The sequence below is a fragment of the Oncorhynchus clarkii genome, chromosome 16 (genome assembly GCF_045791955.1).
Source record: "Oncorhynchus clarkii lewisi isolate Uvic-CL-2024 chromosome 16, UVic_Ocla_1.0, whole genome shotgun sequence".
NCBI lineage: Eukaryota > Metazoa > Chordata > Actinopteri > Salmoniformes > Salmonidae > Oncorhynchus > Oncorhynchus clarkii.
The window spans coordinates 46608840-46627137 of record NC_092162.1 but is presented as its reverse complement, the minus strand read 5'-3'; the positions used below and the strand labels follow the sequence as shown (position 1 = coordinate 46627137).

The 18298-nt window shown below is 42.0% G+C and overlaps 1 protein-coding gene across 2 annotated transcripts in view; it reads left to right on the top strand.

The window, feature by feature from the left end:
• LOC139368598 (FERM domain-containing protein 4B-like) overlaps positions 1 to 17935 on the top strand; it is a 26416-nt gene extending 8481 nt beyond the window's left edge. Inside the window, exons 2-23 of one of the 2 annotated variants that reach the window (XM_071107655.1) lie at positions 4942 to 5007; positions 5156 to 5250; positions 5455 to 5550; positions 5774 to 5858; positions 6218 to 6274; positions 6369 to 6391; positions 7554 to 7637; positions 7809 to 7874; positions 8331 to 8388; positions 8509 to 8595; positions 10503 to 10579; positions 10693 to 10831; positions 11053 to 11194; positions 11377 to 11510; positions 11827 to 11943; positions 12796 to 13024; positions 13127 to 13183; positions 13285 to 13558; positions 13809 to 14581; positions 14872 to 15010; positions 15865 to 15989; positions 16980 to 17933. In XM_071107655.1, coding sequence (XP_070963756.1) covers positions 4942 to 5007; positions 5156 to 5250; positions 5455 to 5550; positions 5774 to 5858; positions 6218 to 6274; positions 6369 to 6391; positions 7554 to 7637; positions 7809 to 7874; positions 8331 to 8388; positions 8509 to 8595; positions 10503 to 10579; positions 10693 to 10831; positions 11053 to 11194; positions 11377 to 11510; positions 11827 to 11943; positions 12796 to 13024; positions 13127 to 13183; positions 13285 to 13558; positions 13809 to 14581; positions 14872 to 15010; positions 15865 to 15967 — 2901 coding nt within the window. In that variant the 3' untranslated portion in view covers positions 15968 to 15989; positions 16980 to 17933. Of the gene's footprint in view, positions 1 to 4941; positions 5008 to 5155; positions 5251 to 5454; positions 5551 to 5773; positions 5859 to 6217; positions 6275 to 6368; positions 6392 to 7553; positions 7638 to 7808; positions 7875 to 8330; positions 8389 to 8508; positions 8596 to 10502; positions 10580 to 10692; positions 10832 to 11052; positions 11195 to 11376; positions 11511 to 11826; positions 11944 to 12795; positions 13025 to 13126; positions 13184 to 13284; positions 13559 to 13808; positions 14582 to 14871; positions 15011 to 15864; positions 15990 to 16979 lie in introns of both variants that reach the window. The other variant, XM_071107656.1, reaches the window with a different exon arrangement.
• Positions 17936 to 18298: the final 363 nt, after the last annotated feature.

The window sequence follows — 18298 nt, the reverse complement described above, 5'->3', positions numbered from 1 at the left end:
GTGCTCGTTGATGGCAATAATATCAAATGACATAAATCAAACTTCTTAGATGAAGGCTGTCATCGCTTAATTATTTTATTGCAGCAGATATTGCAAAAGCATAATTCATATTTCAAGCAGTTTATGCAGCATACTATCCTGTGTTTCATTTGTGTCCAATATTATAATTCTCTCCAACATCAGTAAACGCTTCGAACAGTCTTATAAAGACTGGTAGATGATGGCCAACGGCCATTATATTTGACCAATTACCAATTAGGCCAAGGGAGAAATCAAGTATGGGAGACTTCCCAGCACCACTCCCTTCAGCTCACTGCCTCAGGATCACAGCCTAGGTGAACAGGTGTCCCAGCCTCCCCTCAAATAATTCTGCTCCATATAGTCTTACGTAGATGTTTACTTTGGGGCTCAACTACAGTGTCATGACCAGTCACCAGCAGAAGCCAAAGGTGCATTCACATATCAGTAACAAGTTACTGAGGGGAATTCACTTGCCGTACAACCATCCAGTCGTTTCGTGTCAAAACACCAGAGGGTGTTCGTGCGATTGTGCTCTGACTGAAAAGAGTGTTGTTGCTGAATGGAAATCTACTACAGTACACGTGATTAGATTAGGTCCTTTTTCAATAACCCTGGCTTGATAGCATGGGAGCAGGGTATCCTGTTTAGTAGGCTGTTTACTGGCACTTGAACTCACAGGAAGACATTGTTTTGACTGCGTAGAGTGTTTGGTTTTCTTAAAGAGTGGAAACCCTATAACCCTGATATTAACTAGTTCAGATCCTAATGAGTTTTTACTGGTTGTCAAATCCACCCATGACACATTGAGGCTAATTACCACAAAAATATAGACTAAGTCTTATGCATTGCTTTGCAGCACGACACCAGGAAGTGTGAACCTGATCATAGAAATGTGCAAAATGAATCGCAAGCATTTAGCCCTGTGCTACATGTCTTAACCATGTTCAGAGGACATATATGTACAGTAACAGTCTAAAGAGCAGACATGAGCTGGTGTGTGAGACAAGGTTTCATCAATAATGCACAAAAACAGGAAACTGAGATAAGATAGGGTGCAACCAGGACATGACATCCAACCAGCATCACATATCTTTAACAAAACCAGACGTTTCATGCAGAGGGAAAAAATTGTTCAGCGCCTGTATTAATCCTTCTGTAGCAATTCATGAAAACGCATGGTTCTCTTTCTATTTTTAAGACGGTATAATCTATTGATCATGCACTCAGTCTGGTGTTTCTTTGGTAGACTAGCCAGATACTCTACGTTGTGTGAATTACAATGTGTAATCAACACAAATATCTCCGGAAGGACTTGGAGCTTTTCAAGTGAAAGAAGCAGCTAATTAAAACATTATTTAAAATAAGAGTACTGTACATGTGTAATTATCGTCCGCTTACCAATTAAAGGGTTCCTCAGTAATGAGGTCACGCACTGCCCAATACGTTGTGCACCAATATGCCGGAATATTTAGTCTGCCATTAAACACGTTCATTGTTCTCACATCGTGGATAATCATGTACAGTTTTAAACTGTCATGTGAAAGTGACATTGTTGATAAAGTTACGTGAAACAAGTCATTTACGATGACATGATTCAAGCCAAGCATTACAGAGGGTTCTGTTTATGTCCCCTCAATACAGTTGATATTAGAGCAGTCAAGGGCAAGCTCCAATCCATAACATTAAACCATTTCACTGTAACAAGCTATCTATACCAACCAGGCCTCTAGGCCCCAGTACTTACAGTCCCTTGCCCATGGCCTGTGGCCCACTTTTCAGACAGCAGAGACAAAAAAAAGCCTTTACATTTCTTTCACCATGTCCCGCTACATCTCTGCCATGTGGGATTAAATGCATGTCTCGGCCCTGAAGGCAAGGGGTGTTTTATTGAAAGCTGTTGAATAGACTGTGTTTGGTTGACTGAACAGTGACAGTGGTCTTGGATAAACATTAATACTGTAGGCCTACTGGAAAATTGGAATCAATATTCCAGTGAATCGATATAAATATACTGTATATTATCATTATCATGCATTAGTATAGATATACGTTTGCATAGATATACTTCCAAATATTATTAATTTTATTTGTCTCTCTCTCACTGAAGCTCGGTGTGAGGTTGACAGTAAACAAGGTATTTAAAACCCCCTAGAGTCTATATCTAAGTAACATAATAAAATGATCCCATCAAAATCTGTCTGTTTAAGATAGAGATATCTGTTTTTTTTGTTGCATGGAATGCGTCTCAATCCACCACATTCTCTATGTCTCCCTTCCGCATCTGTGGTGGAAAGTGGCAGAGCTACAGCACTGTTTGTCAGACCAGGAGACCGTTTGGGCTACAGTCTCCCCACTGTAGAAAGAGACGTTTTGAATGTATTATTAAACGCTATAGGCCAAATTAAATATTTTATCAAATGATGTATTTAGATTTTTTGGGGATACCTAAAGGGGTCATAATATTCCAAATCAAATAGCTAAATGATTCATGGTATGACCTTCTTAAAACAATTCCATATGTCAGCTTAGAACCCCCTCCTCTCCCCCTCCCCCCAACAGCTTAGACTTTTAAGAATTAAAGAAAATACATCAGAAGTGACATAGAATTTAGCTTCAGCCCTAGTTTGTTCTTCTGGAAAAGAGCTTTGTCCAGATGAAAGCTGTGTCCAGATGGATAGAAAAAGATAGGCTTTAAAGCTGCCCACTGTGCCCAGATGTTAAAAGGGGGCACACCAATCTGATGGTTCATTCAATTAAATTGGCTGATACTGTAAATACACATTGGAAACAAATCCTCACATGTGCACGCACATGAGGGCCTAAAGTAAGAAACATTTCTTGACATTTTCTGCCCCACATAGAATTCTGTACTGTAGTGACAAATCACCATGCTCCCCCTAGTGGTCAACATGTAAATGCAACTGTGACTATTCTTAGCAGCAGGTTTTGAGGAGAATCAACTATGATAGTATTGTCATCACAAAGACACTAGACATCCTGCTGCTATAATACAGAACAATGTCAATGCACTGTGCCAAATAATGTAGGTCTTTGTTCGCTGTGCGTTACATTCAGTCATGCTAAATGAATTAAATCCATTGAATGTGCATATTTCACATTCAATCATAAAAATGTTAATTTATCACATTGTCAGTATTGCATGGCCTTTAAGTCAGGGCCCTTAATTGAATGAGTGCTAATTAACATAATCAACAACGGGTGATACTGTGGAATTGAGTGTTCCACTTCCCTTTCAGTGAGATAACCAATCAATTTAGCCATTACTGTATGGCAGACTGGGAAGTCGGTCCTGTGTGTGTGTGTGTGTGTGTGTGTGTGTGTGTGTGTGTGTGTGTGTGTGTGTGTGTGTGTGTGTGTGTGTGTGTGTGTGTGTGTGTGTGTGTGTGTGTGTGTACGTGTGCGTGTGCGTGTGTGTGTGTACGTGTACGCATCTGGGCCTAAATGAGCCTAAATATGGCAGGTGAAGCAGACATTGATCTCTGTCTGTCCTGGCTATCTAGATGGAGCCAAACTGACTAGACTTGTCTGAGACAGCCCTTAAGGGAGAATGCTTAAAGAGGTAGTAGTGCAGTTACTGTCTGGTATCTAACACCATCCATCTGTGTTTCCTCATGCCCTGTGTTGTCCCTAGAGCATAAATCATTTGGCCACAATATAAGTCACCTGCACCAGGTCTTCTGGCTTACCCATGTTCCCTCAGGCTTAGCAGAAGCAGCGTTCTGAAAGCACAGTCTGTAGTCTAGCATCTGAGCCAGACGTGCCCTAGCTCAATGGGTTGGCAGCACATAGCACTGATGTTGTTACGCAAACAAACCCAGCCAGACTTGGGTTTGGTACCAGACGTGGCAGGGCAGGGACAGCCCAGGCCCGGGTGAGGGTTAGCTAGCGTGCACACCGTGCAGAATGGACAAGCTGGTGGTCAGAGGCGCTCGCTTCGTGTTGGATGTCAGTGTGTGGAAATTGAGGAAGAAGGGCTTCATGCTGAGGATGATGAGCTCTGGACTGGAGTGTGTTCAGACATGTGTGATAGTAGTTTTATTACCACAGAGACAGTAGTCCCAGGGGAACTCCACAAGGCACAGCAGCACTCTATAGATCAGTAGGGGGACTTCATCTGGTCAACCCCATTCTGTCACATACAATAGAGGGCAGTTAGAGGGGCTGGTTGAGGTGTGTGTCTTTGTCTGCTGTAGTCTTGCCTATTATGTGATATTGTGATGGATGTGTAAGTCATTGTAGGTTGTATGGATGTAGCGGAAACCTATATCTTAGCAGTACTGTATGAGAAACCTATATCTTAGCAGTACTGTATGAGAAACCTATATCTTAGCAGTGCTGTATGAGAAACCTATATCTTAGCAGTGCTGTATGAGAAACCTATATCTTAGCAGTACTGTATGCTATAATTTGGGAGATATCAGGTGTGATGTTGATAGTTTTGGGAGTACTGTATGTGTATGTATTGTATGTTTTTAAATGCTACAAAAGGCTAGATACTGTGTACAGAATGACTTTAAATCCTTATTGGTTTACCATAGTGCTAAATCAATTAGGCAATGGAGTCATTGTAATTAACAACATCAATGATTATTTCCTTAACAGGATTAAGCTCTCTGGACTGTGAATTGCTCAATATGGGACTTTGTTATCAAAAAATACTTGCTTTCTAACCATTTCTAAAACAAAACCGCTCTTTGAAGCCTGATGTTTGATCTTTGCCAATTTGCATTGACAGAGACAAGATTTCTACACAGCTGAAATGTCCTACTAATGTCATGATTTGCATTATCTAAACAGGGATGATGTTGATTGACTGTGATCAATTCCAATACACCATTTACTACATATACTACAAGTACTGAACTTAATTTGAACCTAACTTCCTGTCCCCCATTGTAGATGACGGAGGGGAGACTCTGCCAGGTGCATCTCCTTGACGACAGGAAACTCGAGCTGCTGGTTCAGGTACAGTATACTGCCTTCATTTTTTTTCTTGAGATTATTGTAGCATTTAATTTAGTTCCTATGAATTTCAAATAGTTTTGACAAAAAATGATAATGCACTCAAATAGATAGGCCTAATGCCCTCTTCAAACAATCTCCTATTCCACAGCCCAAGCTGTTGTCCCGTGAACTGCTAGACCTGGTGTCCTCCCATTTTAACCTCAAAGAGAAGGAATACTTCGGACTAACGTTTGCTGATGACAGGTAAGTCACATTGCTTATTTTGTGTAAGTATGTAAGTATATGGGTGTTAGAGTATACAGGGTGTGTGTGTCTGTGCGTGTGTGTGCGTGCGTGTGCGTGTGCGTGTGAGTGTGTGTGTGTGTGTGTATACTGTATGTATGCTTGTATGCATGTCTTCACAGTGCTGTTTGTTTATCTAACACTTTTCTTCATTGACTCTTGCAGTGGTCAGTGTAAATACTTGCAGTTGGACCGGAGAGTTCTGGAACATGACTTCTCTAAGAAGGCTACTGGGCCTATCGCCCTCAACTTCCTGGTCAGGTAGCAATGGCACCATCGCCATATCTGTAGCGCATACCTTCCAGTAGGGAGCACTCCTGTATTGGTTTGAGATGATGAGGAATGGGGTTTTATTACATTAGGGAATGTCTTGTAGTGGGTGCTGAGATTAAGGATTGTCTTACTGATTATGCATGCAATATGTATTTTATCATTGAATTCAACTAATTGTTTTTCAAACGTCTATTTGTGTTTTTCCCCAAAGGTTTTACATCGAGAGTATAACACTGCTGAAAGACAACACGACGGTGGAATTATTCTTCCTGAATGCAAAAGCTGCCGTCTACAATGTAAGCTACTTGTTATTTTATTCTGCTTTGTGTTGATCTAACCGGTGAATCACACTGATAACCTTCGGTTTCTCAAGGGTCAGGTTGCTCTGATTCACCGTCTCATTCTCCCTCTTTATATACCACCGAACCTCAAACAGTCTGACTGTGGCTGTGAAGCACTGTTTTGTCACAGCTATGTTGGAATGAGATGAGACAGTCAGTAAGGGTAGACTGCTGATCGGTTCAGTCCAAGAGAATTCTATTTCGATGATTATGAGTTAGTCATAGGGACAGAGCTCAAATGCAGACACCTGCAAAGCGTCTCAAGAGCCCATATGTACACGTACGCATGTATGATTAAGATTTCATTCTTACAGGGGGATATAGAGGTGGAAAGTGAGAATGTCTTCAAATTAGCAGCAAACGCCTTGCAGGTTAGTTCCTTATTTGCTTGGGGCCTTGTACTTTACATTAATAGGCTACTCTAAAGCATACATCTTCTGACATGTTATTTTTATATCTATTCAGGAAGCAAAGGGGGATTTCTCAAGGTAAGGACATACACTGAGTCTACAAAACATTAAGGACATCTGCTCTTTCCATGACATAGACTGACCAGGTGAAACCAGGTGAAAGCTGTGATCCCTTATTGATGTCACTTGTTAAATTCACTTCAATCAGTGTAGATGAAGGGGAGGAGACAGGTTTAAAGAAGGATTTTTAAGCCTTGAGACAATTGAGACATGAATTGTGCATGTGTGCCATTCAGAGGGTGAATGGGCAAGACAAAATATTTAAGCACCTTTGAACAGGGTCTAGGAGTAGGTGCCAGGCTCAACGGTTAGTGTCAAGAACTACAACGCTGCTGGGTTCTTCACAGTTTTTCCACAGTTGTGTACCAAGAATGCTCCAGCACCCATAGGACATCCAGCCAACTTGACACAACTTTGGGAAGCATTGGAGTCAACATCCCTGTGGAACACTGGAGGCTGTTCTGAGCAAACGTGTTCTTAAGGTTTTGTACACTCTTAATGAGTGTGATGAATGATCTAACACAGCAGGTATCTAAGGAGCAAGACAACATCACACATTTAACAAAGACCTTCAATAATGGAACTGTTTCTCCAGAATTACAGTCAAATCAATGACAGCATAGTTTGTTATAAGAGGGAAGGCAGTGATGTTGTGTCTTGTGAGGCTGTTAAAACCTCACAGAGGCCTTCTAATGAGTCTCATACCACTGACAGCTCGGCCAAGGCTGAGGTCTGCAGGGCTGGATTCTAACAGCATAGCTCTACCACCTTTAATAAAGCTTCTATTGCAACAGCAGCACCTTCTTCACTGTCAGGGACCATCCAGGTGGAACCAGAGAAAGGGAATTATGGAACACTGTGGACCTTTGTCTGCATTTCCACCTGTGTCCTTCCAGAGAAAAGGCCTTAAGTTAGGTCATTATCAGGAACTTCCCATGTGGCCATGCACCTGGAGCATGTCTGCCAATTAGGTTTCTGCACCTGTGGGTCAGACAGTCTGACTCCAACTGAATGGGGGTGATATCCATTAGAAGCTCATTCCAGGTTGTTTGGACTTTAGAAGGCCTCAATGCATGGTCATGGTTTCTCTACATAGTTTTCTAACTGTTATGTACAGCAGTAGTTAAGGAATTTCACCATCCATATCTTCATAACCATTCTGTTTAATCATTATTCTCAGTGATGAAACCACCAGAACGGAACTGAAGAAGCTTCCAACTCTTCCCAACAAGGTGCTAAAGGAGCACCCATCACTTACATACTGGTAAACTTACCTTGGTAACGGTTTAGTTTAGAAAGACTGCTCAATATCAAGTGGTTCAACAGCAATGTTATTGCAGACAATGATTTGTGATGCATGATGCATTCCTGGGAGGGAGGAGTGATGCAGCCCATAATTTAGGAGTTGAAGGTGTCATCATCATGCTTTTTACAGTGAGGATCGAGTGATAGAGCATTACAAACAGCTGAAAGGAGTCTCCAGAGGACAGGCCATAGTGAAGTGAGTATTGTAAAAACAATGATCCCTCATTCCCTCTCATACACGCCTGTTCACCACAAGTCATCAGATAAAAGACATCAGGCCCTGGCTTCATACAACTTGCTCTCACCCCTCACCCCCTCTCTCTTTCCATCTCTCTCTCTCTCGCTGTCTTGCACGCTCTCCCCCTCCTTCTCTTTCACACTCTCTCATTGCTCTCTCTCTCCCTTATTCTCTCACTCACACATACACACTCTATCTCCTTTCTCGCAACCAAGGTCTAATAGAAATCAATAACCCACTCCAGTTACTGTCTGGCCAGTGAATCATTGTGATTCACTGTAGGCATCTTTAACAGATCAGGCTCTCATTGTCCTGTGTAAAGTACCATCTATAATGTTTATATGGTGAACCACCTTTTGAAAATGAAAGAGGGAATTTGGGATGCTACTGTAATAGAACCTTATTTCAATTCAGGTATTTGACCCTAGTGGAATCCCTACCCACCTATGGTGTCCATTATTATGAAGTAAAGGTAAGAATACAGTATATTGCATTATGCACACAACAACAGCTATTGCACTTATAAAATCAGATTTCTCTAAGGGAATGGACGTATGCTGTTCAGTCATGGTGCTATGCTTTTGCCTCACAGGACAAGCAAGGCATCCCATGGTGGCTTGGGATCAGCTACAAAGGAATTGGCCAGTATGATTTGCAGGACAAATTGAAACCACGGAAGGTACGGTCATTTGTTTGTTCCCATTTGTGTTCTCCTCTACTTACAGTACAGGATTCGTTTTTGCATGAGCTATTTTATTGGCAGTGTACAGCAGTCATTGTGCAGTATAGCCTTTATACAGGCGCATAGGAGATTCATTCTGCAGACAAGATGTCTGCCTGCTACAGTCGAATTATGTCTGACAGCGCTAGGAGCTTCATCAGTCTATTTGAGGAATGATGAAATGACAGGGCAGGGATAAAGAGTCCTCTGGCACGTAGCACTAGACCTCTCGCACACATTCATCACCTATTCCACTGATCAGGGTTGGGCCCTCATTACAGCTGGAGCAGACAAGGCCAGACTTGAAAATCCAAGTGACAGTCAGTTCATAATCAGACTGTTTGATCGATCCCTTCAGGTAAACATGACTTTGGAGGCCTGTATTTATTATAATTCTGTCTGACAACCTACCACTCATAACCAAATCAATGTCAGGACAGAGGTATGCCTGCACTACTTTGTCCTGACCAGTTAACATATGTACTTATTTATCATTCTGAGAATCCTGCATGTAAAGTGTGTAACCCGTTCTTCTGGTTCAGTGGATGTTTTCTAGCTTGGTGTTCTTCTGTTAAGAAGAGGAGGAACACCCAGCTTTGTGATCCGGTCTCTACAGTATCACATTATTAAGTTTATGGTCTATGGGCTTATGAGTCAGAACATGAAGAGAGAAGGAGAGCTGGTTGGGCAGATGTTTAGTGTTGAGAGGAGGGAGGATGGTGTTTCTGTGATGTCAAAGGCAGGGAGGCAGGGCCTGGGTGTTACCATTCGGAGTGATGAGAATACCTGAGGAGAATTGTTGGAAGCAGAGAGAAAGGGAAAGGGAAGGAAGGAGTTGTTTGTGTTGTTTGAGCTCGACAGAGAGGAATACAGACAGCAAGGATTTAATTACTGGACCTCTACTGGTAAGAGTCTGAGATGAAGGTACAGTTTTCCATATTGGATGCTGACCATTTAATTTGTTCAACGAAAAACAGCTACAGTGGTGTGAAATTATTGACACCCTTGATAAAGATGAGCAATAATGATGAAATAATTCAAATACTGAGCTATAGTCTGTGCTTAACATTGGGAAATTATATTATTTTATACTAATACACTTGCTCAGAGAAAGAGATTTAACAAGCAATAAAAAAAAGGTTCAGGTCAAGATAATTGACACTCCTAAAGATTCTAATAAATAAAGTAGGCAAAAGTTTAGTATTTGGTCCCATTTTCCTAGCACGCAATGACTAAATCAAGCTTGTGACTCTACAAACTTGTTTGATGCATTTGCAGTTAGTTTTTGGTTGCTAGGTTAGCATGTATTTTTTTTTTTTACCTTTATTTAACTAGGCAAGTCAGTTAAGAACAAATTCTTATTTTCAATGACGGCCTAGGAACAGTGGGTTAACTACCTTGTTCAGGGGCAGAACGACAGATTTGTACCTTGTCAGCTCGGGGGTTTGAACTTGCAACCTTCTGGTTACTAGTCCAACGCTCTAACCACTGCCGTATGATCTTTGACCCTCTGTAACTTTCTCACTCATCCTTATTCACGATTCATTTAGGATTATTCGTAATCATGGTAGCATCCACATTAATGTAGAAGTGTTTAGAAATCTGTTGTGATTCACCATTGCTTTAATCATGGTAATTAATCATGGTAATGATTTAATCATGTACCTTAAATGAGTACATATGAAGGTGTCATATGCAGGCTTTTTTTCAATTAGATTTTAATTTTATTTAACCTTTATTTAACTAGGCAAGTCAGTTAAGAACAAATTCTTAATTACAATGGCTTTGACAGTCATAGTTTAAGTGAAAGGTTTCACCAACCGTTAATCAGTTGTTTCTGTGTCTCTCTGTGTTTACCTCCATAGCTGTACCAGTGGAAGCAACTGGAGAACTTGTATTTTCGGGAGAAGAAATTTGCTGTTGAGGTGAATGACCCCCACAGGTGAGGGCAAGTCAAACTATAGATATTTATCACAACTGCATGTATTTGAATTCCCTTTAGACAACCAAAGAAGCTCTTCTTCCTGAGAATAATCATGGTGTATCTCTGAACAGGCGGGCAGTGACGAAGCGTACATTTGGCCAGACTGGCTTAGTCATCCACACATGGTACGCCAGCCACTCATTGATCAAAACCATCTGGGTCATGGCCATCAGTCAGCATCAGTTTTACTTGGACAGGAAGCAAAGCAAGGTAAGGTGTAAGGTACCATGTAATATGATCCATTTTGAGTCCTGACTCAATCACTGTGTCTGTGTTCTGCACCTTTATGCATCCCTATACCAACCAAATTGATCAATTTCTTCATGTAGGATTAAATGCTTGTATTTACATGTAGACAGTGTAGGTCTGTGGTATGTATTGACTATATCAATCCCTAATCCTCAATCACCTCAATCTCTCCATCCCAACAGGGTAAAATAAGTGCAGCGAAAAGTTTGGGTGATATTGCCATGGATTTAACAGAACATGGAGGAGGAACCAAGATAACCAGACTGGGAGATAACCTAAAGCACAACCTTATTATGGCTAGCACTGGCAGCCTGGCGTCAACAGGTATTCTGGTAGCTCAAAGTCACCTCTTTAGCTAAATGTTTCTCTTTTGAAATACCTGTATATGGAAAGGGATAGGACACATTTAGCGGTATTTGTATGTACTTTGTGTTAGAAAATGTGCAACCAAAACAAGCAAATAGACCTAGGGTACATTTACAGTGTAAACAACATCACCACTACAGGGTCTGCAGATTCAGCAGTGGACGAGGAGCAGAAAAAGGAGAAGATCTCTGAGCTAAAGAAGAAGGAACAAGAGATCCAAGATGTCTTGACCCAGAAAACAAAGGAGCTGAAGAAAATCTGCTTGAGAGAGGCGGTGAGCTAACTCTCATTGTTACTCTCTGCTTGTAGACAATTGCTTACATTGATTTTGCTCGTTACGAGCACCTGGAGGTGCTGAGCTGATACAGTTAAGGAATTCCTTTTGCTTTGCAGCCAGGCTCATTCAGTAGAACACCAGTGAAACTACTTTATAAATTGCCTTAGTTTGGTCAGTTGAGACTATTGGAGTAAAACGCTCCGTAACTGTAAGAGCCTGTACGTGATCTCTCCTTTAGTGAAGAGTGTGTCTGTTTCCTCCAGTTGTTTGCTGTAAAGTTAAATGACCTGGATGCTTTGTTGTGTGTTTTCAGGAGCTCACGGGCAAACTGCCCAAAGAGTATCCCCTGTCTGCAGGCGAGAGACCTCCTCAGGTCAGACGGAGAGTTGGCACAGCCTTCAAACTGGATGACCTCTTCCCATACAACGAGGTCTGTATTGAAACAGCACTGTTCAGTATATGTATATATATTTAGCTAATCTTGGCACCCAGAACCTAATCTCACGTGCACGATGGCCTTCTTAAGTTTACTGCAGTGTGCTAAATCAGGGTCACACATAGTGTTTTTTTGTAGTCTTAAACAAATCTACTTTGAAACAAACGTATACAACCTCGCACACATGGTTATGGGCTTAAATTAGATTTTGATTTGCTTTGGGGGAAAAAACAAGACACCTGTACCATGTCAGATATAGAGTTGAAATGTATTCAATTTTGAGTTTGGATCCAATATTACACTTTATATACATCATAGAAGACTGAAATATAACAGAACTGTCTTCGTTAAAAAAAATAAACGTTTATTATGAAATTATTAAAAAAATTAATAACATTCACCCATGAGACCACTAGAGGGCGATTTGTTCATTCAACTGCAGGTAAATGATTATGTATGTTTGTCACGAGAGACTAATATTTTGTAGAATATGACATGACATGAATTCCATGATTTCCTCATAGAGGGTTGTAAACCGGGTTGTTAGGATATTATTCTAAGCAGAGTAACATCTGTACCGTACCGTTTTTGTGTGAGGAATGGAATGTGATTGGATTGCATTCAAGTCCTGTCCTGTTTTGTATGGATCACGTGTTGATGAGTTGTCTTCTGTATTTCCCAATACGCACACAAACTACTGCAAAATATTACCTTGTTGTTATGGCTACATTGTGTTGTAATTTTCAATTGGATATGCATGTCAATTGCTCAGTTGAAATTGAAATGGATCCGCCGTTCTCTGCTGCAATATTGTCTATAATGATGTATGTATACTCTGATCTGTAGGACCCTTATCTGAGGAACCTGGAGAGCAGGTTTGCTCTGCAGCGGAAGATCGTGGAAGCAGCTAAGAAACTGGCCTCGGAGGCAGAGATCTGTAAGACGGTGAAGAGGAAGAGGAGGAGGAACTGTCAGGACGCCATGAGGAAACTGCAGCAGGTCGAGGATGAGATGAACAAGTACAGAATCAAGAAAGGCAAGAAGCCTACCCAAAGAGCCTCTGTGATTATCGCAGGTACTGGACATAAAAGTAGACACACACACATTCCACTGTATGAGTTTATTGATTTGTACTATAATCTTTCATCTATAATGTGCTTTCGTCCTTCATCCCTAGATGAGCTTCTCCGTTCAGAGACGAGCTCACTGTCAGACAGTCAGATTCTGGATGACGGTGAGTGGGACAAATTTCAGTTAAACAGTAGCTATATGACCTTTGTTGCAACAGCGCCTTTACGAATCCCATCTGACCATGAGTTTTGTCTCTTTGTCCAGATGACTCGGATGGTGCTCTGAGGCCCCGGTCACGGTCGGTCCAGTGCTCCCCTCAGGTCAGCCCTGCACGTTCCCTGGATCACCACCACAACAAGAGTCTCAGCAGGTTAGCAGCGTTTGACGGCCAGGATGCTTCACATCATTTTCACCCCAGAGAGGTGTCATCTGCACACAGCAGCCCCGCCATAACGTTACCCAGATCTCCACGGGACCCACGCAGCATGCCCTCCACCCCCGTTATGACCCGCAACGCCTACAGCAGCAGCCATCTCAGGTGAGACCCCCCCTCTCAGACCAGCCTACCCAAACCTATACCCGGTCACTACATCAGCAATACCTGCATCCAAACGTTTAACAGAAAACTATTGTAATCAATCATTGTACAAGTATTTAGTACTGTATGCTGTACATCCGGATTTCTTAACACTATTTGCTTGATAACTGTCTAACAACACGTTTATGTGACAATAACACATGTATGTTGTTTTTTTTATTAAATTTTTTGGGGTGTGTGACTTTTGCAGGTCGGATGGGAACTCCCAGTCCTTCAGGCACCGCAGTGGCAGTCTGGAGTCCCAGCAACGGATACTAAAGGATACCGACTCAGAGAAGCCAGTCTTCACCCTGTCCCCTGCCCGCAGGAGCAACAGCACAGAGGCCCTGGAGGACTGCTCCTCCTTCACCAGTCAGTCCAGCCTGGACTACCCAGGCAACCCCCACTACTGCACCTTGGACTCTCGAACCCGCAACCATCAGCTGCACAGGAGGGTGGAGGTCTATGGAAACACAGGCAGTATGCCTAATCTGGTCCAGAATCATATTGGCTGTAGTTATTTGTATGAGCCCCCAGCGCACTATGCACCGACTGCTTACTACGTGGCAGGTTACCCCTGTCCAGACATGGAGCCCTACTCCAACGGTGCTTACGTGTATGAGAACGAGATGGAGGGCCACTACAATGTTAACCCTTCCTACCAAGTACACAATTATCACAGACACGAGCGCTACAGGACCTATAGTAGTGATCGAGCGGACAGCCTTGCTCAGAACCCATACGCCACCATGAGATTGCCCCGGACCAGACAGGGGCCCCGCAACGAGCCCTTGCAGAAGAACATGCAGAAGGCTCTGGTGGCTGAGCACCTGAGAGGCTGGTACCACCGCAGCGGTGGCCACAGAGAGGCAGGCAGGGGTCTGGCTGGGTATGACTATGACAACGGCTCTCAGCTCAGCCTGGGATACCAGACCATGCCAGCCCCCTTCAGCCACTCCAGCCGAACCACCTCCTACTCCTCAGGTAGAAATATATGCTTCTCCTCATATTGCAACAGGTCACCTCAGAATAACATATTCGGTCTGCTCACCCTCAGTAACACAGAGGGACACGTTTTTTTCTGATCAATATAATGCATACATTCCTAACATACTGTATGACAATATATGCTGTATTGTTTGTTAGGGTTAGGGATGAGGGTTAGGGTTGGACCCGGGATGTGGACATGAAACTAGTGTTAGGGTGTCATTGTCTGACACTCCCCAGTATGTGTCTGTTACTTTAGTCCAACTAAAAAGTGTCTCTCTTTCTAGTTTCCTCATCAACCAGCACAGGAAACTGGCGCAGCCAGTTGGCTGTGGGTGTAACAGACTATGAGAACATGACAGAGTCACCACAGCACCCTCACCCAGGAGCCCATGGCAATTACAACCGCAGTCCCACCCATACCAGGTGATAACCAGTAACCTACCACAGCACCGCACCTACATTGTCCATACCATACAGGCTATTATAAACTGGGTGGTTTGAGCCCTGAATGCTGATTGGTTGACAGCTGTGGTATATCAAACCATTTATTTTTTACTGCTCTAATTTGGTTGGTAACAATAAGGTAACTTGAGGGTTTGTGGTATATGGCCAATATACAGTATCATGGCTAAGGGCTTTATCCAGGCACTCCATGTTGCATCGTGCAGAAGAACTGCCCTTAGCCGTGGTATATTGGCCAATACCACACCCCTTCGGGCCGTACTGCTTAAATATAGAATTGACAACAGTATCACTAAGTATGGGAAATGAAGTGGTTCACTCAAGACTATGACCACTCTTATAATTGGCTGTCTGTCTGCTAATGTTTTCTCCTCCCCATACTCAATGGCATGTACTCTTGTGGATGTCACCTCTGTTCACTCTCTGTGTGTGCCTGTCACGATATTGAGCCTCAGGACCTCTCTAGCATTGTCACCACTTGCCACTGTCCTTCCACTTGCTCTTACTCCTCCTGCATCCTCTACTCTTTTCCACCTTCTTCCTCCTGTTCCTCCAGCTCTTCTCATGATTGGACAGGTTATTTTGGCTGTCATATCGACATTAACAGAGATTCAAATGCTATCCTTATCTATGAACAGTCTTTGCTAGTAAGTGACATCATGTGGCAGCATGTTCAGTTTGTTTGGTCTGTTGGTGTGAAACTAAACCCCAATAATGAAGTAGTCTATAGTTTATATGAACTGGTGATCTTTTCACTTTCTTTCTATCTTTCTCTCCTTTCACTAACTGTCCATGCTCAATCGTCATATACATAGATTTCCCCCAGAATGCAATGTGTTGAAGAGGTCTGATACAATGCCAGTGGAGTCAGTAGAGGTGTTTGGTGCTGTGGCCAATAGCACTGAGGAAGACCATTAGGCAACTATTCAAACACAGAAGGGTGAGATGAGATGCAAATAGGCTGTCGTAGTGGTAATCCATTTCCATCAGTGTCACTGTTGTCAGTTTCCATCTATGTCTCATCATTTTTCATATTGATCAATATACTGTAGCTCATTTAGTGGTGTCCACCACAGGTTCAATCAAGGTGAAATCAATATGTAGACCATTCATTAAATGTACAGCCAGAGCAGTGGTAACACATACTGCCAAGGCCTAGTTGGCCACATTCCACTCCATTCCAGATACTTACAGCTCATGAGTGGCCATGTCTTACCCGGTTGGCCAAAGGTTTTGCCAAATGATCTTGGTCTTTAAGCAGGCTCACAAATTCAGCATGGACGCATGTGGAGAAAATGTTGTGTTCATTACATCCTGTAGCTAGAAACCACACTTTCACAGTGTCTAGCTTCACATCTACAGTTAAAACACTTTCACAGTGTCTAGCTTCATATCAACTGTTAAAACACTTTCACAGTGTCTAGCTTCACATACACAGTTAAAACACTTTCAGTGTCTAGCTTCACATACACAGTTAAAACACTTTCAGTGTCTAGCTTCACAACTACAGTTAAAACACTTTCAGTGTCTAGCTTCACATACACAGTTAAAACACTTTCACAGTGTCTAGCGTCACATCCACAGTTAAAACACCACATCCTCCTCATAACTCATAGAACCAGTAGTAGAGTTGACCTACTTTTGCTTGCCTCTCATTACTGTGTTTTGTGATCATATTAAGTGGAGAAAATCTCATTTCAAATGTTCCATTCATTTTTTATTGCATGGCATGCTTGACAAGACAGTAGCATGTTTTCTTTTGTTGAATAGTGTGTATCCATGGTCTGTTGTGTTCCATTTTCATGCCTCTAGATAATAACCTCCAGCTGTTGCAGCATGCAGGGGGTTTCGTGAAGTACTATGCTGTCCTACAGTATGGGAGACTTTTATATTGACCTTCTGTTTGTTTGTTTTCATCTCTTCATTACAGAAGAGTATACATGGATGGAAATTATATGGGCATGCACTGAAGATAAGAGGACCAAAAGAATCACTGGCACAATGACCCCAACATTGGAGGCACGGTTCTCTGGAAGGATACCAACTAACCTCTGGACATGCTGCATTATGACACTCTTGAATGACTCTCCCATGTGCCTTGGATTAGATGGAGATGGATATTATTCAGGAAGACATGGGATGTGGTGATGGCACAAATGCAAGGTTTTGGTGATCTGGGAAACCAGCTTCATCATTGTGAATATTGTGAAGGATCTACAAACAGCATTTTAAACCCCGGGATACCTTTGGCCCAAATATATTAGCCTATTGTATTATGACAAAAATAAGTCTTTAAAAAAAGTTAGCATTGTCTTTATGATAATCAGTAAACTGTGTGTTGGGAGTGTATGGATAAGGAGTTAAAGCAGGATACCTCCAAAGTGTTGTGCCATACAGTACACACAGAGCACTATTTAGTGAGCTACTCATTATACATGTTGTAAATCAACTTGAATATCTTTGTAAAACATTTAGGTATACATTTTGGAGTTACTATTCACAAAGTGTGATAACAAAATAATAAACCAACCCTTCCTGACTGCGGTTTGTCAGTCAATGGACTGATGCGCTCTCTCCTCTCCCAAGTATGAATCTGAATGTACATGTTGATATTGTTTAAAGATGATTCATATTTTCCTTTTTGTGATCGTGTTAATGTGGTGTATATTGCTTGCATGTGAACATAAACTTTTGATAAGCAGCTTTTTTGTATATTGTAAAAAGATATGCCTTAAAATAATGTTTCTTTATTGTTTTTTCTTTATTGTCTTTCTCTACACATTTGTACATTGTCCACATATCGTTAGGCTTTGTCATCTCCTACTCTAAGTGAAATATTTCCCATTTGGATTTGGGACATCAATAAAAAAACCCGTGTGAGACACACAGCATGTGGTGTGACTTCTTTAGCCCTCCTCAAGACTAGATTTCTCCATTGGTGGGGGCAGGTAGCCTAGCGGTTAGTGCGTTGAGCCAGTAACTGAGCTGACAAGGTAAAAAATATTTTGATGTGCCCTTAAGCAAGACACTTAACCCTAATTTGCTGTAAAACAACACATTGCACTGCATCTATCTGGGGCTATGTCACAATAAAACATTCTTCTTCCTTTTTTTTTTACATTCCAAGTGAGTGAATTCACCCCCTACACAAAATGTGATCTCTTCTGGTTTTACATCAGCTGTCAGTTGTTGTGCACCACTTCAGGGAGATATTATTACACTTTCCTGGAAGCTCTGGGGGATTGGGCG